At 35.6% G+C, this 22,123-nt stretch overlaps 1 protein-coding gene across 1 annotated transcript in view; it reads left to right on the forward strand.

Annotated features, from left to right (window-relative positions):
- Nucleotides 1-22,123, forward strand: part of EYS (eyes shut homolog) — a 1,631,667-nt gene that overhangs the window by 1,303,883 nt on the left and 305,661 nt on the right. Inside the window, exon 31 of the mRNA XM_047102761.1 lies at nucleotides 14,926-15,090. Within this exon, the coding sequence (XP_046958717.1) occupies nucleotides 14,926-15,090 (165 nt within the window). The remainder of the gene's footprint in view (nucleotides 1-14,925; nucleotides 15,091-22,123) is intronic.

Here is a 22,123-nt window from a genome sequence, read left to right on the forward strand (position 1 = left end):
AATTAGAATGGTGTCTTATTTTCTTCCTGTATTGCTTCATATGCATGTCTGTACGTGTGTGGGAGCACACACATACGTATCTTCCATCATCTGCTGGTTATTTCTACGCAGATATTTCATTTGTACCACAAAGTCATACTGGCTTCATCAACCTCCCACTGCTAACCTCCTCATCCTTCAGGGTTTCCTCCTCACCTCCATTACCCAGGTCACTCAGACTTGAAACATTGAGATCTCATTTCACTTTAACCCACAGTCTACCCATTGTCAAGTCCTGTTCCTCCTAGTTCAGAATGTATTTCCCATCTATTCCCTCCCCTCTTTTGCTATTGCTAGAATCCTTGATTTGATTCTCACTTTCACCACCTGAACTACTGTTACAGCTTTTAATCTGAATTTACAACTTTTTACTCTTCTTAATTCAAGCTCTCTGTACATTGCTGGGGAGCTTAGTATTCCTGAAGGACAATTCTAATTTTGCTGCTTCTCTGCTCATAAACATTTAATGTCCCTGGCTGCAGAATGAAGTTCAGTCTCTTTATCCTGGAGTGCCAGCCCTCTAACGATCCTCCTCTTACCCCCTCTAAGCCTATTTCCTATTACTCCCCTTCACACAGTTTGTGCTCTTGACCAAGTGAACTTTAGACTTTTCTCTGTATACTTAGCAGACTGTTCCATTATTCCCCTTTCTCACACTCTTACCTCTTTCTCATGGTATAATAAGCTCATTATTTGCTGAATGAAATAATCAATTAATTGACTAATTTTCTCAGAGTAGAAACTCATTGAAATAAGGAACAACATCTACATCTTAGATCCTCACTGTGTCTTGAGCACAGTTGATTTGAAATATTTTTTAAATGAGTGTTTAAATCTCATCTCATTTAAGGGTTTTAAAGTCATTTATTGCATGATTTTTAACAATAATGTTCATGTTAGGTCATAGCCTTGTGTTTTTGTTTACTAATAAATTATTCATCTAGCTTACAATTTTCCCATAGGATGGGAAAGATTTTTCTTCCATGGCCACCATCTTTCAGTGTATTCTGCTTCCAGGAGATTGATCTAATTAAACCAGCCTATTCAGTCACCATCCAGGTTTCAAACTGTTTCTATTCTCATGGCATCATCTAGGCCACCTTTTTTTTTTTTTACTGACTATCACATTCCCTCTCTTTTACACCGTATTTCAAATTTTGTCTGTTACACAGCGATTTTTAAATTATGCATAAATGCCTTGCCCTCTACTAACCTAGTAAATTATAATTGAAAAAAAATCACTATGGATATTTGAAATCTATGCAAAAAAGAGATATTTTTATTTCTGAGAGGTGTATGTTAAAGACTAAAAAAGATAACTTATCTCTAATTATGTGAATTCATTTTAATCAATATTAAATTATATTACAATATTAAATTAATATTATTTCAATTTGGTAATGTTGTTTTTACAGTCCCCAAAGTAATCGTTATGATAATCATAATAATGTGATTCAAATATGCAAGAATTTTTATATCATTTTAAAAGTTATGCACAACTTTAGGTTCTTCTTTGCTTATAGTCTATTCTAAAAATAAAACACATTAAATCCATGCTGGTATTAGTACTTGATGTAGTAAATATATATGAAACATGTATTCTTCATGAAACTATAGTTTAATCACAAGCAATGGCTATTTTTAATGAACAGATTAAAACAGATTTAATGAGCAGATTAAACAGTTATATTTGATATAACTAATACTTTGTGATTGGCAGGTCAATCGCCTTGGTTTTGCCATATGGAAAGCATTTTTTTAATTGTAATTTAAGGTATTTCTATGAATTACCAGTGTTATTATCAAATTCATCACTTTGATAATAGGAAAGGTATACTAAAATTCACCCTTTATCAACGTTTATTTATTTTTGGGACAGAGAGAGACAGAGCATGAACGGGGGAGGGGCAGAGAGAGAGGGAGACACAGAATCGGAAACAGGCTCCAGGCTCGGAGCCATCAGCCCAGAGCCTGACGCGGGGTTAGCAGAGAGAGAGGGAGACACAGAATCGGAAACAGGCTCCAGGCTCGGAGCCATCAGCCCAGAGCCTGACGCGGGGTTAGCAGAGAGAGAGGGAGACACAGAATCGGAAACAGGCTCCAGGCTCTGAGCCATCAGCCCAGAGCCTGACGCGGGGCTGGAACTCACGGACCGCGAGATCGTGACCTGGCTGAAGTCGGACGCTTAACCGACTGCGCCACCCAGGCGCCCCTAAAATTCACCCTTTAAATGATAGCTACTTACTTTTCAATGATTTGCGATTTGCTTCCAAAGTTTTTCTAGTAAATCACTGAGTATTTTATACACACTTTTGAAAAACTTAGGAATTTAAGGTTCAATCTAAACAGCCATTATTGGAGCGCCTGGGTGGCTCAGTCGGTTGAGTGTCTGATTTCAGCTCAGGTCATGATCTCGCGGTTCATGGCTTCAAGCCCTGCATTGGGCTCTGTGCTGACAGCTCAGAGCCTGAGCCTGATTTGGATTGTGTCTGCCTCTCTCACTCTGTCTTTCCCCTGCTCGCTTGCGCTCTCTCTCTCTCTCTCTCTCTCTCTCTCTGTCTCTCTCCCTCAAAAATGGATATTAAAAGAAAAAACAAATCTAAACAGTCATTATTTATAAAACATAAAGAATAATATTATACTATACATTTAGCACAAATTATCTAAAAATTGTATGTTTCTCATATTCTTGGAGATAAAATATATAACATAATAGAAAATATCTTTTTTTCATGTCTAACTTATGGTTTCTGTTTTGTTCTGTTTGTTTTTCTTTTGCTTTTATATACTTGCATGCATTTGTGAATATATGTAGTTGAGAAATACTGAGAAGAAAATGTATATGTTCTATAAATTCCTTTATAGAATTTGATTCCTTTATAGCTTTTTAAAAATAAATTAAGTTTATTTATTTATTTTGAGAGAGACTGAGACAGTGTGAGAGAGGGAGGCAGAGAGAATCCCAAGCAAGGTCCGTACTGTCAACACAGAGCCTGATACAGGGCTCAAACCCATTAAATCATTAGATCATGACCTTAGCCAAAACCGAGAATCAGTTGCTCAGCCGACTGAGCCACCGAGGCTCCCCAATTCCTTTATAGCTTTTGATTCCTCTGTGCTCTCAAGGAACTTGTAGTGTAGGTCTCTGTGCAGGTCTAATTGTGTGAGATGGTACTATTCTTAAGGTTTCGTATAATCTACTTGATAGCAAAGATGATGACTGTAAGCTTCTATTTGTAGCAGTAGGCACATGAGATATTCTGAGAAACATTCCCACTAAAACTCACTTAAAATGTTAGACAAAATAAAAAGCATTCTTTTAAATGCATAGGTGACTTTGTACGATCATTACCAGAGTTCAGAAAATAAAGGAAACACTTAGGGCCAAAAATCAGAAAGAGATTTACAAAAAATGTGTGACAAATAGTAAAACCACAGCATTTGCTGTTTTCAGATACTAAAGATAAAGGCTTTTAAGGTTAGTATGAGACAAAAGGAAAAGAAAGATCTCTGTGTCTAAGCAAAATCAAGGGTTGAAACTGAACTCTTCATAAAGTTTAGACCTTTAAGACTTCAGATTCAGTGGTAAGGTTGGGGGGGGTGGGTAACAAAAAAAAACCTACCAGCAAAGAAAGACAAGAAAACCTGCTGTTTAGCCACTCTCACTACAGGTATGTAAGTAACGCCCTCCCTAAGAATCTTCTACAGCCCTGCTGACCTCAGTTCTAATTTATACTGCAAATTTGGTTGAGGAAATTCCAAAGTAAAAATTAATATAAAACTACCTCAGTTTGAAAGCCTCAGTATATTTGGAAGAAGCAAAAGCAAATCCACTTTTGCAAACTCAAATTCCATAAAATTGGGTCTCTATACATTCTCAGCAATAAATATTAATTTTAAAAAACTGCATAATAAAAAAAGAATATCAGCTAAAACAGACTACCTCAAGCAAAATGCTGCAGGAAAAAAAAAGCAGCAGCATTACAGCCCCAAGGATTTTGGATATTAGATTCATTAAATACAGAAATAAAATTACCCTATTTAAAATGCTGAAGAAAATACAAGAGGGAATTAAATTAAGAGGTACAAACTTCCAGTTACAAAATAAATAAGTCACAGGGGTGAAACACACACAATAGGGAATATAGTCAATAATATTGTAATAACTTTGTATGGTGACAGATGGTAACTACATTTATTGTGGTGAGCATTGTGTAATGTACAGAATTGTCAAATCACTATGTTGTGCACCTGAAACTAATATAATATTATATATGCAACTAATATAATATTATATATGCTTCAATAACAAAAATTTGGAAAAAAAGAGAGAATTAACTATAATGTCAACCTTCAGTAATAAAACAAAAATAAGGGAATTTAAAAATAAGCAAGGTAACAAGAGACTATCACAAAATTCCAAACAATGAAATGAAATATATAATCACTAGCAATGAAATAGATGAATGGAATAGCATATTAGATATAGCTGAGAAAGAATTAAGTGCGAGAAGTTAGATCTGAATATTTTAACACAGAGAGACAATGCAAAAATGCAAGAGAAGTTAGAAAATATGATGACTAGAAAGAGAAGGTGTAGCATAACTAAACATCAACAATAGAATCCAATCAAGGGAAATAATGACCTTGAAAACTGCAGAGAGAAACTGTATGTCAATTTACAAATATTTGCACAGCTAAACTTTGGTAATATGGTCCGAACAAATATATCTTCAAGGAAAAAAAAAACAAAAACAAAAAAACTGAGAGGGTTTACCAGCAAGAAATACACACAAAAGTAACTTGAAAAGAAAGTACTTCCAGAATAAGGAAAATTATTCCAGAATTAGGAAATTAAAAGGCACAGGCGCCTGAGTGGCTTAATCGGTTAAATTTCCGACTTTGACTCTGGTCATGATCTCAGGGTTAGTGAATTCGAGCCCCACTTCAGGCTCTGTGCTGACAGCTCATAGCCTGGAGCCTGCTTCCAATTCTGTGTCTCCCTCTTTCTCTGCCCGTCTCCAACTCGTGTGTGCACGCACGCTCTCTCTCCCTCTCTTTCTCTCTCACAAATATAAATTTAAAAAAAGGAGATTAAAATGAAGAAATACTCTATATAAACCAATAATTTGAATATATTACTTGAGTTGAAACAAAACAATACATAAAAAGATACAAATTCTTTCAAATTCTCTACGATTTTTTTCAGTGAGTCAAATTGATCCTCAGCTTTCTTTGTGGTTACAGGTTATTTCTCAGCCACCTGTTGTTTTCCTCTGGACAGAGATATTCTATATGCTCTACATGAAGGAACACACAAGAATTTTGTGTCAGGCCCCTCAATTTTCATGGGAATATATTCCCCCATCCTTAAGCACTCATATAACCTACCAAAGCATCCAGATACTTTCTATTTTCTGGGTACTATCCACCCGTGTTATCAGCAGTAGCATCAACATAGTAAGTCATTGAATAGATAAAGTATTTTATGGGAAAGTAAAACAAAAAACCTCCTCATAGATTAAATTGTGATACAGTGTTGGAGAATAGTTGTAAGACTGTGGAGGTATGATGTTATCTTTGCCAGGTAAAAGCAAACTATTACTAGATTTCTCTGCTTGTTAGAATAGAGATAGAGGCTTTGCTGAGATGATGCTTATATACCAAGTGCCAGAAAATTGTGTTTATTTGGTCTACTAAAGTGATCACATCTGAAATGTCAGGCAACATTGTAATCCTGCTTAATTAAGCATGTATATTGTCATTGTCAAAGACTCATCCTCAGAGACCTTCTGTACTAGGCAGGCTGAAGGCAAAAATATTATGGGCATGAGATATAAATCACCATGTCTGGAGCATCTGGGTGGCTCAGTTGGTTAAGTGTCTGACTCTTGGTTTTAGCTCAGGTCGTGGTCTCACGGTTTCATGAGTTTGAACCCGGCGTCAGGCTCCATGCCAACCGTGCAGAGCCTGCTTGGGATTTTCTGTCTCCCTCTCCCTCTGCCCCTCCTCCACTTGAGCTGTCTCTGTCTCTCTCAAAATAAATAAATAAACTTTAAAAATAAAACAAATCACTGTACCTACCTAAACTTTTAAGTCTTACTGAAGACATTGAACTCAATGATAATTTTAGTGAGTGCTGCTTTTGTACAGCAAGAAGGATAGAAGCCAAATTAGAAAGGACTAAGGCAGTGGAAATATCTTATCATTATAGCCTTATAAGTGTTATTTCACTAATTTTATCTGTTCTAATTCCCATGATTACTGGTGATTTTAACATTATAATTCTTCCAAAAATATATAAATAATAACATAACACCATTTACCTACCACTACCCAGTGTACGAAGCAAATCATTACCAATACATTTTAAGCCTCTTTGTAACCCAGTTTACCACTTCAGGAATAAACACTGTAGTGAATTTGTCTTTATCATCCTTATAGTATTGTTTTATTTATTTTAAATACTTTATATAAATAATATCAACTATATGTATTCTTTTGCAAGTTCACCCATGTTGGTAGGTTTTTTTTTGTTTGTTTTTGTTTTTGTTTTTTGTGTGTGTGTGTGTGTGCTGATTTTGAAAGACAGGGAGAGGGAGAGAGGTGATGGGAAGGCACAGAGAGAGGGAGAGAGAATCCCAAGCAGGCTCTGCATTGTCAGCATGGAGCCTGAAGCAGGACTCGAACTCAGGAACTGTGAGATCATGACTTGAGCCGAAACCAAGAATTGGACATTTAAATGACTGAGTCACCCAAGTACCCCCAGCCATGTTGGTATTGTAGGAGTAACACATTTCACTGTTGTATAGTATTCATTTATATGCCCCTGTCACAATTTATACTCTCAACATTCTATTGATGAAAATTTGGACTTTCTTTGTGTTCATTTATTTTATAAGTTATACCCTTCCATATATTCTCATGTATGCCTCCTTCAGTAAATATACAAGAGATTCTTAAAATCTTGAAGAGCAATTGACTGCTGATTTATGCACTTCTTAATTAGTACCAGACATTGCCAAATAGTTTTCCGATATGTTTGGGCCAAATTTTACTTGCCCCAGTAATATGTAACAGTTCCAGTGACTCTAACACATCTTCCCCAACACTTGAAATTATGATACTTTTTAATTTTTGCCATCTGAAGACTGTAAAAATATGTTTCCAATAGTAATTGAAATTTGTATTTTCCTGAGTACTAATGAAGTGGATCATTTTTAAATGTGTTTGGTTTTTATATCATTTGCCAAAATTTCTACTTTTTGTAATTTCTCTAATGCTCCGGATTCTCAGTTCCCATGATCATCAATGACTTACTGATTATGATTTTTCTTCCAATGTATCATGGCTGTGGGAACAAATATGGTAATCATAAAAATGTCAGTATTCTAATCCATATTACAGTTATGTTTTTAAATTAATAAATTAGCATCCTGATGTCTGTCATATGGTCATATTTAAATAGCATTAATTGTATTCTCGGGCCTGATTGCCCCATCCCTGATAAGAGCAAGTAGAGGGGTGGGTCATGGGGACTGGCAGCTTAATTGTAGCTTTACCTGTGAAGTCCTGAGTATCTTGCCTTAGGTTAATGATTTTCAAACATATTTAACAAACTATTACTCATAATCTTCTATAGAACAGTAAAACCACTCTAATTGAAGCACCACAGGAGCCCAGACTCTGGCTCACCTGCTCTGCCATCAGAAACTGGGCAAGGTTAATCTGAGGGTGGAGGGAGAAAAAATACACATTAGAGATTTAAAAAAAAAAAAAGGACATAACCACAAAGTATACATTAAATTTTTTTTATCATAGTGTTTATATAAATCAATGGCAATGTGTTGAGTAGGTCTGTGAAAGATATGATTTTTTTGAAAAAAAAAATCACTAAAATGATTCAAGAAGAGGCAAAGACCAATAAGCAAAAAAGGCAGTGAAACTGAACAATGAATGTTCAAAATTCAGAGTAGGATAGTGTGGATAGTAACATTTGGGTATTTTGAGAATTATGTAGTCTTGGAAGGTAAGTGAAAAATGATCTTGTGTGTCAAACAAAAAATGTTGCTTATGGTTCTAGCAATGGGAAACTATTTCAGTCTTTTTAAACAGGAAAATAATACAGTTGACCCTTAAGCGACACAGACTTGAACTGCATGGGTCCACTCATATGTAGATTTTTTACAGTACAGTTCTGTACATGTATTTTCTCTTCCTTATGATTTTCTTAAAAACATCTTTCTTTCTGTAGCTTACTTCATTGTAAGAATTTAGACTATAGTATATATAACATACAAATTATGTGTTAATCAACTATTAATGTTATCAGTAAGGCTTCCAACCAACAGTATGGTATTAGTTAAGGTTGGGGGGAGTCAGAAGTTATACTCAGTTTTTTTACTGTGCAGGGCAGGCAGGGGGGTGGTGGCCACCCCTAATACCCGAGTTGTTCAATCGTCAAGTGTATATAAGTCTTTAAGACTTTGGAGTTTCTCACAAATCATGTGTATAGTATGTAAGTCTATTACATGGCTCTTGGAACTTAATTTTATAACTTTGGAATAATGTACATGATTATACCTTTTGTATTTTTGAATATTATTTGCTGGGTTTATTATATTTTAGTGATGAATACTTTAGGAAGACAGATCTATGGACTAACTAGTGATATTCCTTTTAATCACAGAATTTAACAAAATTAGAATTATAAAAGAAGCAATTATTATTATTATTAAGTAAAAACAAAATATTTATTAATAATTGCATTGCATTAGTCTCATCTTCATTTCATAAACTTAGCCATAGGATTTATATGATGTTCTTTCTGGGGAACATAGTAAAAGATTCAACAAAAGCATTAAAATAGTATTTTTAATTTCTACTGAGTAAACCAAGTCTATTTCTCTTACAAAGAAAGAATAATAGGCAATATTATGTTTCTTTTAGTACCAGGAATTATAATAAAGTTGTATATGGATAATTTGTGACTTATTGCACTTGTAGCTTTCTTTACATGTTAATATGTCAGTGTCTGGGGTTCCATCCTAGAAGACTTTGATACAAGGCTAAGGGGATTATAATTTATACTATGGACAAAGGTGTTCCATTTCTATTTAGAATGAATAACATTGTACTGCTCAGTTGCATTGTGTTCAGGGTAAAGATTTCAATCTCTTCTGTGTTTTCTTTATCATAAAGAATTCCATGGTGCTCCCATGAATAACATTTCAGTGTATTGTTGCTATTAATTGACTGTGGTCCTGAATCATACTATAGAAATATATTAGTAAAAACTATTAAATTCATCACATTTTTAACATAAGGCCCTTCAAACTCGGTACTCTGGTTTCTCTCCTTTGACAATTTGAATTTTATTTTTTTAAATATTATATAATTTAGGGATTTAAAGATCCTCCTTCTTGGTTAATTTATTGGTTTTTCCCATGAGTCAGAACTGATTTTAAATTTTGTTAACCATATAAAAGTTAATATAATTAGATAGATCAGCCCATATGATCTTTTAAGACATTTAAACGTAACAGATGTCTGTGTTGTGATGAGAAGTCACCAATTAACTACTATTTTGTAAGATGTTTAATACATATTTCTGTATAAAGATGCTGTGTGTTTTTTTCATTTATAATTGGAAGAAAAATAAATTTGGAGTATGTTCAAATAGCATTGCCTGAAGAGGCTTTTGGAAGCAGCAGGAAAACACTCTACCTAACCCCAATTAGTCTTGTTTTCCACATTCAGGGCAGTTCTGTTTTCAAACATAGGCACTAAACATGATGATAATGGAAATTAATATGGTTAGAAAGCAATTCAATAGCAAATGTTTATTGTTCATAATTGTTGTTTCCTGTCGTAAGTTTCGTAAAATCTGTCAGCTCTAAAAAACAAACAAAAAACAAAAAAAACATTCAAGGAGTGTGTGAGCTGGGGGAAAAAGCAGGTGTGCCTGAATTATACAATAGATATGCTCTTGCAAAGTAATATGGAAGTCATTTTTTTTAACAAATTGAATTTTTTTCTTCTGTTGATGAGTTCACTATTTCTCAGAATAAGGAAACCTGATTATGGATCCAAATAATTTAATTCATATATGAACCCATATATAAAAGACTGTTTTTCTTACAGAAATTTTTTTTTGTGGATTTATCAATAACGTGAAAAGGTTAACCACAAAATAAATGTTAAAGCCCCATCTCTATAGTCTTTCCTTATCCCATTTTGATTATAATTTTTTTCTGTTTCTTTTTTTTCTAAACTACCACAAATGATCATTTTCACTATATTTGTATTTGTCTAATGTCTGTATTTGTCTAAGAATTTGCCTATACTGTGCAAAACTGGTAATGCCATAGGGTGATGCAAAGATGAATCAAACACAGATCTTTCAGATCTGAGAATGAATCATATGGAAAGGTTGATGGGGCAGGTTTTGTTAGAATTTCCCTTTTATGTAATTTTAACATTTCAAATTAGGCTCAGTGCTTCTTAGTGGCAGCAAATGTCAGGAAAAATGGTCAAGAGACCCAAGAAAAAATTTACCACATCAGAAGAATAAATTCTACCAACTTCTAGCTTGGGATTGTCTTCCATGAAGCTAGAATCTAAGCTTCATGAGGATTAAGTCTTTATCTGTTTTTCTCACTACTATATTCCTTGACTGGTACCTGCCATGTAGTAGTCAGTCAATAAATATTTGTTGAATTAATAAACACATCAGTGACTCCAAGTAGGAGAGATAAAAGTAATATAAAGAAATAGTGTCTAAAACCATATCATGGTATAACTAACAGACATGCAACATCTAAATAGTTGCCAAATTATATGCTAAATATTTTATTAATTTAAAACCCAAGTACATTTCTTTGTAATCTTAACCATTTTTTCTGCCCTGGCTGCATCCAAATTTCTCATTTATACTTCTTCCAGTATAGAGCTAGCTACATTGTAGTTTAACTTGATTAGCATCTATTTTTCTCCTTGTAATATATATATTAAAAAGTGATGCGTGTGCAGTTCAGTATCTGACAAACATTGTGTTCCATCTGGTGAAACTCATACTGTGTTTTCTAATCACAAGCAAATTCCTCTGTTAATTCATCTATCCCCCAATGTCTTCTTAGAATTCACTTATTTAGACTATTCTGTTTCTGCTAATTAAAGTTAATTTACCTCCCTCATCCAAAGTAACAGATTTGCTATTTTACCAATTGTACCCAACATTTATGACAACTGTAACTGGAAGTAAAAAAACAAAGCATGTACCAAAACATTTGTAGATACAATATGAATGCAGTTCAAATTTGGGAGAGTATTCAAGGTGAGACTTGATAGAAAGGAAGCTTTATATAGCTAGGATATGGGGGAAGGGAATTCCAGACAGAACAGTGTGAACACAAGCAGAACCACAGAAGAAAGTGTAATTCAAGCTTACCAGTAGATCTGTGTGTGTGGAAGCACTGAAAAATAAGACCATGGAAGGCTTGGTGTACTCCATAAGCAGATTAATTATTCTGTAGTTAGGGAAGGATTTTGACCAAATCTCTGAGGTGATTACTCCTGAGTAAAGTTGACGTGATAGCAATGACAGCTAATAGAAACTATAGGCAGGGAGGCCAGTTAGAAAGAAGCTATTGCCAACAGTTAAGTTGAAGCATAATGAGAATTAAATAAGGGCAGTGGTAGCAGAAGGAAAGTTGCTAGATTTGATCTAAGAAAGAGGTGACAGGAGCCACCAATGGTTTGAGAAGAGATGGGTGGATAATGATGCTGAATTTCTAAGCCTGGGAGTGTAAGTGCTGGGAATAAGAAAATGGAGGAGGATCAGGTTTAGATAAAGCACAGACAAACTAGTTGACCCAGGACAGAGCCTTGGAAACTATGTGCATTGTGGAATGGTTTGAAAGAACAGTCTGCAAAGAAGCTGTTGTTCAGGTGAGGAGATGGTCAAAGTGCAGTATAGTGTCATGAGCAACAAGGAGAATGTTTTAATACAAATAAGTGTTAAGTATTACAGAGTTTTCTAGGCATCTGAGAACTAATGCAGGATTTGCTAAGTAGGCCTAAAAACAGATCCGTTTGAAAAAAGATCTAGTAAAATCTAGAGCCAAGGAAATTAATTTTGAGAAATTAAAGATTGTGTGCAAAAAGCCAAGAAATGCTAAAAAATATGTGATATTAAATATGTAAGTTACCATATATCTTAAATCAAGTAGTTGCTAATACATACATTATATTTATATCTGACAAAACAAAGTTATGAACATAACAGGACATTAAAAATAAACTCTTTCACATGCACCAAGATATAGTGCTGTAAACAAAATGAGATGCCATATCTAAAAACAAGATCTAACTGGGAAGAGTTCTTGATATAACAAGCATTTGAAGAAAAAAAGAGGATTTTAGAGACACGACTTTGAGGAAATGTTTTTGTAGAAAGCTATCTTGTCCTCACCTCACATTCTCCCACCCATCACATCTGACAGTGTTTGGGGGGAGCTAAAACCAAATCACTTGGAAAGGAAGACCATGGACCAACAGAGTCATATATTTATACCTGAGAAAGAAAGCCAAAGCAGCCTTCGGGAGTATATGTGCGTGCGTGCGTACATGGGAGCGCGTAAAGACTGAAAACTAACAATACCCTCACAGACAGTAGAGCAGGGAATGTAGAAGTATTTCCCAGGGACTAGAAATTGTCAGGAAAGAAACCCCTCAGGAAAGAAATTTGGTCTAGGGTCATTTTTAGGTTCTACCCAAGTAGTAGTTTTTTCTAGTCAAGTGACCTAGACAGCCTTAACATTCCCCTCAGTTTGACTAAACTTTAGACAGTCTTCTTCCTGACTCTAGGCCCGTTCTGTGATGAAGATAGGAAGAAGCTTATATTTTTTAGGGGGTTAAGGCCAATTAGCAAACAGTAGTGTGTGATTCCCCCACCTCAGCTCTCAAAAGCTCTACCACTCTGTTTCAGAGGAATTAAGGAAAGACTGAATTCTGACCCCTCTCCTTTATTGCAGTAGTCTTGAATAAAGTCTTTGCCTGATTAACTTTATCTAGTACAACTTTTACTTTGACACAGGTAAGTGGCTGTCTACTGAGGAGTCTGTGCTAAAGTGAAAAATCAATATGGGACCAAGTTAGAAGTGACAAGCCAAAGGCAGGTCATGGCACAAGTCCTAGGAATTGTAGTTGGCAAAGGATTTCTAAAGAATTCACACATGCTCATGAGTCATAGGGTTCCCAGATTTAAGAACTAAAAATGTGACACATGGAGTTAAATTTGAATTTCAAATACAAATAATTCTTCTAGTATATTTTGTGAAATCTTTCATACATACTTACACTAAAACATTATTTGTTGTTTATCTGAAAATGAAACTGGACTGAGCATGTTGTATTTTATGACATTTCTACCGCAAGAGAAACCGTCAGTTTTAAACATCTGCTATTCCTAGAGAGTGAGAGCTTGCTTATAACAGCATCAATCACCAGCTCTTACAGCTCTCTTTTACTGTGTACTTCTCTCTCCTTTCCACTCCACCTACCCTCCTCCACATTCAAAGCCGAAAGGGTCAGAAACAGCAGCTAGCATGAACGGGAGGTGGTAAGACAAGAAAAAGAACAGAAATCAGCTTCCTTCTGCCCCTCAAGGCGGATAGCAGTGTCAGGTCCCTCCAGGTCTTGGCTGGTGGAAGAGGGTAGGGGATATCCTATCTCTGAAGGAAGATTTGAGTGTTGATAATAAAGTTGCATTTCCACATTCTGTGTATTAATACCTGTTCAAAGTACCAAGTCTATAGATCTACGTTGCTAGTCTATAGGTACATGACAATAAAATAAGTACTTTTCAAATTTTATGTGCTTCAATATTTTGAGATTAATCATTTAAAAGATTAATAACTTGGGGCATCTGACTCAGTCGGTTAAGCAGCCAACTCTTGATTTCTGCTCAGATCATGATCTCACAATTTATGAGTTTGAGCCCCCTGTCGGGCTCTGCGCTGACAGTGCAGAACCTGCTTGGGATTCTCTATCACCCTCTCCCTCTGCCCCTCCCCCACTTGCACTCTCTCTTTCTCTCCTAAAATAAGTAAAATAAACTTATTTTTTTAAATAAAAGAGTAATAATTCTAAAAGGATAACTCTAAAAAATTAACTTTGCATATTGTAGTAATACCACTTATAAAATATCTAAGTATTATTGGAAAGCACTAAATATTAATGAATATTAATAAAACTTTTCTGTGTGATAATTTATTTTCTTTTTAAATCTATATTTTTTATCAATCTCTACACGAAACATGAGGCTCAAACTCACAACCCCAAGATAAAGAGTCATATGCTTTTCTAGCTGAGCCAGGCAGGCACCCCACTATATGGTTTGATAGAGAGATTTTCTATCTTTATATAGAAATGCACCTGTAGATTTTCTAATCTTTTGTGTCACAGATTTTTTTCAGTACTTTACTATTGAGGTATAATTACACCAAATAAAGTTCATTGATTTAAGTGTATAATGTGATTTATAGACATTCATATCAGAATATTTTAAGAATCTAATGAATACTATTATTTCACATGTGCAAAAACACAGATTTTGTTTCGTACAATTTCAGGGTGTTTATTTACCTTTAAAGCCCATCCATCAATGACAAAATTTTTGCTCTAGGTCTTTTCCTCTGGACTGGTGGTTGATTATTTGAGACAATGACTTCACAAATCTATTATACTTATATATCAGAATTTCTTAATATTGAGTCTAATGTTTGTAAATATAAACTTTATCTTTTTATATGAATGCTAACTATAAATGCTATGTTCTTATCTACGGATTAGCAGAATGTACTATGACCTTTTTTTTTCTTTCAGGTGCAGGTTTACTTTTTCCATCTTTCAGTGGGAATTCCTATCTAGAATTACCTTTTTTTATAACCCTGGATGAGTTCACATGTGTTCCAGGGAAAGAACATAACAGAACTGTTACCATCTACTTGACTATAAAAACAAACACTTTGAATGGAACTATTCTCTACAGTGAGTATTAAATGTTTGACTTCCTATATGTCAGTTTTCTTTCTCAAATGTTAACCTATTGAAGCAATGAATTATTCATTTAAATATTGTAGGAAAACTTTTCTAGCTTAGTGCATGAAGCATTACCAAAAGAAAATCTTAGTTCTTTCTAGTTTTCTTAAGAAGTTTCTTTAATTTATGAGTTTTTCAATGGAACATGACTTACAAACAGGCTCTGAACCAGCAAGGAAGAATATAGCAAGCATATGAATTTGATGGCATATGGCTATAGCAGTAAAACATAAATGCTTCAAATGTTTCAGAGCATATTTTTATAATATAAATCACTAAATATGAATTGAATTCAATACTTAGTAATTTGTAAAATGGCATTCCAAAGCTGAGGTTCATTCGATAATTGGGAAAATTTCCTATCACACTTTTAGCATTATCTTAGCTGGTTAGAAAAATAGTATAGTATTAACAGTATTTATTTAAGGAAATGCATCTATATCAAGGTTTCCCTAATTACGCAATGTGCTCACAGGGATTTCTATAACCAAAATTTACAGATTTCTTTCTTCTATGGCTGAACATCACTAAAGTATATTCCGTGCAGTATTCCAAATGTGATAATGTTTTTTTTTTCTTTTTTTCTTTTGAAATGAATATACAGTAGTTTTAACAATTCCCTATATTGGAGGTATAATGTCTTCAGTGCTTAGATAGATTATCCATTCTAGGGAAAGTCATTATTTCTAAAAATATTTTCTACTCTACTTTGAAATATTTTGCAAACTTGAGTCATCATTTTGTACTTTCCAAAAAAATTAAACCTTTTTATTAATGGCTATGAGTAAAATGCTTAAAAGAAGCATTTATTGGAAAACGGGGTGAAATTAGAAGTTTTGAATATTAAAACTGAAAATTTGGGGCACCTGGGTAGCTCAGTTGGTTGAGTGTTCAACTCTTCATTTTGGCTCAGGTCATGATCCCAGGGTCATGAGATCAAGCCCTTGTATCAGGCTCCATGCTGGGCATGGAACATGGTTGAGATTCTCTCTCTCCCTCCTGCTGCCCATATCTCCTGCTTGCATCATCTATCTATCTATCTATCTATCTATCTATCTATATTAAATTATTATATATTAAAAATTATATACATTAAAAATCAATTTAGGGGCGCCTGGGTGGCGCAGTCGGTTGAGCGTCCGACTTCAGCCAGGTCACGATCTCGCGGTCCGGGAGTTCGAGCCCCGCGTCAGGCTCTGGGCTGATGGCTCAGAGCCTGGAGCCTGTTTCCGATTCTGTGTCTCCCTCTCTCTCTGCCCCTCCCCCGTTCATGCTCTGTCTCTCTCTGTCCCAAAAATAAATAAATGTTGAAAAAAAAAATTAAAAAAAAAATCAATTTAAAAATTTTTTTAATGTTTATTTATTTTTGAGAGAGAGAGAGAGAGAGAGAGAAACAGAGCCTGAGTTGGGGAGGGGCAGAGAGAGGGGGAGACACAGAATCCCAAGCAGACTCCAGACTTCGAGCTATCAACGCAGAGCCCAACACAGGGCTCAAACTCATGAACTGTGAGACCATGACCTGAGCTGAAGTCGGGCACCCAACCAGCTGAGCCACCCAGGCGCACCTACACTAAAAACAAATTTTAAACTGAAAACTTGTTATATTTTAGAAAGAAACTAATGTCAGAACTAGACAAACATTATTTATTTCCCAGGAGTGTAAGCACCCATGTTAAAATGATGGCTTTAGAATGAATTATTTATAAATCTGATTTATTTATATTTAGAGAGAGAGAGAGAGAGAAGAAAAAAAAGGAAAAGGAAAATTTGTTTTATGTATAAAACCTAAGTTGTGGTAGACAACCATGAAATTTGGAGGTAATAGTATATTGCAGGGGAAAGGAAACAAAACAAAACACAGAACAAAAGACACAAACATAATAATTTAAAGACACAAAGCAAAGTGATTTTCTGGCTTTGCAATTTTTTTAAGTTATATAGAGTAAGACGGTGTTTTCTTGTAGAGAGTGTGTCTTTACCAACTAAAAACAGCTCATTGCCAAAGAAGCAGCCAGCCCCTGGGAAGTCTCCTCTGGGCTCATGCTCCTGGCTCATATCTATGCTTGTGCTCAATGTGCTCTTTTTAAAAGCCATAAAAATACATGCCAAGCATATATACACCCTGTCCAAGTTGGTACTTTAATTTAAACCAATAAACTGAAGCGGATGTTAGTGGCATAAGATTATTCTTGCTTTTTATATCCAGTGACCTCCAAAAAAAAAAAAATCAAACTAGAAATTATTTAAAAAAAAAACAAAACACCATGCCTTTGTAATGATTATCAATTTCTGTCTTTGTCTTACATAATTGTTGTCCCAGAACTGGATACATCAAAGCTATTTACTCAAGGGAGTTTCATAGCCTGTGAATGGAGAAAATATTTTTGTCTAGAAAGCATTCTTTTGTTCATCTGTAGAGTGGTAATTTAATCCTACACTGTTGGGAATACCTCAGCAGAATGTTTCATGGGATTTTTGCTTTCAGCCCTCTTCGAATTTATCAACCTCATAAAAGCCTCACAACAGATGAACATGGAGATTTTTGTGATTCAGTTAAACATCCGTAGTTTAAAAGGTGTCCCTTAACTTGACTTAAGGGCTAATTTTCTTTCCTTTGAAGTCAGTATATTACATGTAGGAGCAATTAAGAATAGTGAGGAAATTAGAACAGATGTTTCACTTTAGAGACTAGGAGTTGATTTTTGTCTGTTTTGTTTTGTTTTGTTTTGTTTTGTTTTTTAGTTTTGTCATTTTCATTCCTGGACATTTCAGTAAAAACTCAAATCATTCTACAAACATTTATTGAATACTTGTGTTTTATATCACCCAATTTTAAAGGGAGAAGGATAGAGAAATATCAGGTTGATAAGCCAGTGTCGGCTTTGAATTATATTCCTAGTTCAAAAGTGTAGATTTATCTTTTCTCAGTTTGCCTCACCAACTAATTGATGTTGAAAAGGAACAAAAGGAAGATAAAACTGGAATCCTTATGGGGTTACAGTAAAAATCCTTAGAAAGGATAGTTTAAAAAAGAACTCTCTGTGGGAGAGAGACAGCTCTGAGAACAGCAGTCAAGATGAAAAGAAAGCTTTTTGAATCTGCCACTGAACCAATTCAGAATTCTGGAACCCCGTCAAAGGAGCTACTAATAGGTCACGGGAGAAGGGATGAGACCACACAAAACTCTTTAGGTGCACTTTCAGAAAATGAGCTCTCTTTGGCCAGCGGTATCAATCAGGAGGTTTCGTCATGAGATGTATTACTATGCAGTTGAATCCCATTCTGTGCTACTTCTTTGAAAAGAAATAAGCATGCCCTTTGGAAGTATGTGATCTTTGAGAAGTAGGAGCAGACATCTGACCAAGTTGCAGGAGGCAAATTACATGAGCAACTCCAGTGAGAGAACAAGATTCAGAAGCAATCTTTGTATTACTTAATATTTGTATTTGAGAAAGAAAGTATAAGGCTAGTCTTAGGTATTTATTCCAGGTAGAAATTGACAGAACAAGTAGGATCATTGGATCCTCCTTTTTCATGCATTTGGGGAGGGCTAGAAGAAGAGATTTCTGAGATTGCTGAGGAAAACACATGAAATCTAAAGTATCATAACATCTGCTTTTCTCTATAAAATGATTCCCAGTAGAATACACAATATCTTCATTAGAAACTTCTTACGCCAAGGCCAGTGAAATCCCACAGTAGTTCCTGACAGCATTTAATAAATATCTTCTTATCTTCTTTTCTTAGAGAAAAAAGTGTGCTCAGTTTTAATCAATTTTACAATGTGCACTGTAAAATTCTTTGAATATCTTTGTCCCTCCTTGATAGCTCCCAGTGGAGCTTGCTCCAGACGGCTAGGAGAGGGAGTGGAGTGGAAAGCATGGTTGGATGAATTCATACATTGCCATTTACAAGATACACAAAGATTGCTTTTCATCTTATTTTTTATGACAGGAAAATCAAATTCAACAAATTTTAACTGAGTGCCAAGAAAGCACATCACACTCTTCTAGGCACTATGACCTGTACAAAGAGAGATAAGAAATAACCTGTACCCTTTTCTCACCGTTTAGCTGACTGTGATAGGACTTAATTATAATAGGAGTAGAAATTAAGAACGAGGGCTGAGTAAAGAGATTCCTTACACTAGGAATCTGTGTTTATGTCTCTTCACCTAAATAGGGAACACTTAGTAATCTGGAATTATGTTTTACATCTCTCTTCCACCCACCTCCTCAGTACTTCACCAGTGCCTTGTGTAGAGTAAGGTTTTTAAGAATTGTTCATAAAGTTCTGTTGATGAGTTACTCAACTGTGATTGTTGTGATGAAAAATGAGTAGGTATTGAAACTATACTTTAAGAAACCATTCTGTTAGTAAGCAAGTTTAAAAAAATGGTGCAGATTTCAAGGGTTTACTCAAAATTTAGCTTAAAGATAATTTTATCCTGGGTCTATTTAACGACCAGGAGCATAACAGGGGTTGGCAGTTTTTTCTGTAATGGCCAAAGAGTAAATATTTTACGGGCCACACACTCTGTGTTACAACAGTTCAACTCTGCCAGTGTAGCATGAAAGCAGCCATAGACAGTATGGGACTGTGAATGAATACAGCTGTGTTGCAAAAAATCTTTTACTTGCAGAACCGAACAGTGGAAGAATTTGATCTGTGGGCTATAGTTTGCCAACCCTTGACCGAGAATGATGTGATTTGTTAGACGTCTCTTGAAAGAGAACATTGTGTTAAGAAAAATTAAACTCTATTTCTGTGATTGAAATTTATGAAGACATAAATCAGTGAGAGATACACAGTATTTCTATGTAATTATATGTAATTATATCAAGAAATGGACCAGTGAGGAACAAACTTGCTTCTAACAGACAGAGGTAGGGGCAAAAACAAACAAATGAGCCCATTCAAGGATTGGAATCGGTGCCATGCCCACCTCAAGAACAGTAAAATCCAGGGGCGCCTGGGTGGCGCAGTTGGTTGGGCGTCCGACTTCAGCCAGGTCACGATCTCGCTGTCCTGAGTTCGAGCCCCGCGTCAGGCTCTGGGCTGATGGCTCCGAGCCTGGAGCCTGTTTCCGATTCTGTGTCTCCCTCTCTCTCTGCCCCTCCCCCGTTCATGCTCTGTCTCTCTCTGTCCCAAAAATAAAAATAAAAACGTTGAAAAAAAAATTAAAAAAAAAACAAACAGTAAAATCCAGTGATTAAGAAAATTACTATGGAGCTAGACTATCTGGCTCTGCCCTCTGGGCAAATTACTTAACATCTCTGTGCCTCAGTATCTGTGAAATGGAATCGTATTATTTGTAATAATACCATAGATATGAAAATTTCGTTGTAAGGATGGGGAGAGTTAACACATTTAATATGCTTAAAATTGTGTTTGGTGTATGGCAACATGAAGTCAATGCTAAATATCTTCTTCAGCTAATGTTCTAATCCTTCCTCTCTCATAACTTGCCTGGTAAGGAGTCTTGGGAATTAGATGCCCAGGATGCTATATTCTTATCTAATAGGTGTCCTTAACATTACATCCATTTGATAGACATACCACCCTGAGAAAGAATATTTAGACTATAAAAAATCTTGGAATCAGAAATGAGACAGTAATGGAGCAAACAGTAGATGCAATTTTTTGTTTCATTTTTAACCATTTCATCCAAATGAGGAGGATTCATTTCCTGTAAGAATCTTGTGTTGTGAGTTGTATTTTCTTTCCTGGTTAAGCACAATTAGCAGCTGAGGCAAAATTAAAATAGGGTCTCAATAAATTTTAGCAACTGTCCCAGAAGCCACTCTGCAGCAGCATGTAATAAACATGTGTTAATAATTAATTATGTGTGCCAGGCTGCTGCCACAATGTAGCAGTTCTCCTGGAACTTCTCTGCCTCCCATTTTTTCACAGACCAACCAGATCATCCCAACCACATTCTAACTACTAAAATGTGTTACTGCTCATGTTGCCCCCATTGCTCTAAGATGTCTTCAACCCTGAGCCACTGCTGCTAAGATTGATACTGGGTTTGCTGCTGCTACATACAAATAAAGACCTTTAAGGAGAGCCAGAAAGGGGAATTCTTCAGCTACAGTCAAAACATGTGTGCTCAACAGAGAACTCGTTGCAAACTCAGGGAATAGTTTTTGTTACATGCCATAAAGGCGCCACCAGGGACGGAGAGATCATCCGTTTACTGCCATAGGCAATCCTGATCAAAATGTCAGTAGGTAACCAAAGGTAGATGTGAACCCAAGTTAGCTGTGAATTAATTGTACAACACAAGATAAATCAATTAACCTTTATGTATTTCAGTTTGATGACAAATAATGCAGATGAATTTTTATTTTCAAGTTCACGGGGTCTGAAAACGTATATAGGGCACATGGGTGGCTCAGTTGGTCAAGTCTTTGACTTTGGGTCAGGTCATGATCACATGATTCATGAGTTCGAGCCCCACATAGGGCTCTGCACTGGTAATGGGGAGCTTGCCTGGGATTCTCTCTCTCTCCCTCTCTCTCTGCCCCTCCCTCACTCACAGTCTCTCTCTCTCTCTCTCTCTCTCTCTCTCTCTCTCTGTCTCTAAAAATAAATAAATAAACTTAATAAAAAAAAAAAAAGAAAGAAAGAGTGTGAGGCACCTGGGTGGCTCAGTCAGTTGAGCATCCAGCTTTGGCTCAGGTGGTGATCTTGTGGTTTGTGAGTTCGAGCCCCACATCGAGCTCAGTGCTGACAGCTCAGAGCCTGGAGCCTGCTGCTGATTCTGTGTCTCCTGTCTCTCTGCCCTCCCTTGCTCCCATTCTGTCAATCTCTCTCACAAAAATAAGTAAGCATTAATTTATTTAAGTGTATATAAAAGTGTTTTTGAAAAATACAAAGTACCATATAAAGGTATGAAGGGATTTTTTGTTTTATGAGAAATGGTAGAAATCTATATCACTTTATGGAAATTTCCAAATTGGAACCTCTGTATACCTGA

This window comes from Lynx rufus, unplaced genomic scaffold, assembly GCF_022079265.1.
Source record: "Lynx rufus isolate CCGP_SWC_20201006 ecotype Redwood Valley unplaced genomic scaffold, mLynRuf1.p SCAF_6, whole genome shotgun sequence".
Classification (NCBI taxonomy): Eukaryota; Metazoa; Chordata; class Mammalia; order Carnivora; family Felidae; genus Lynx; species Lynx rufus.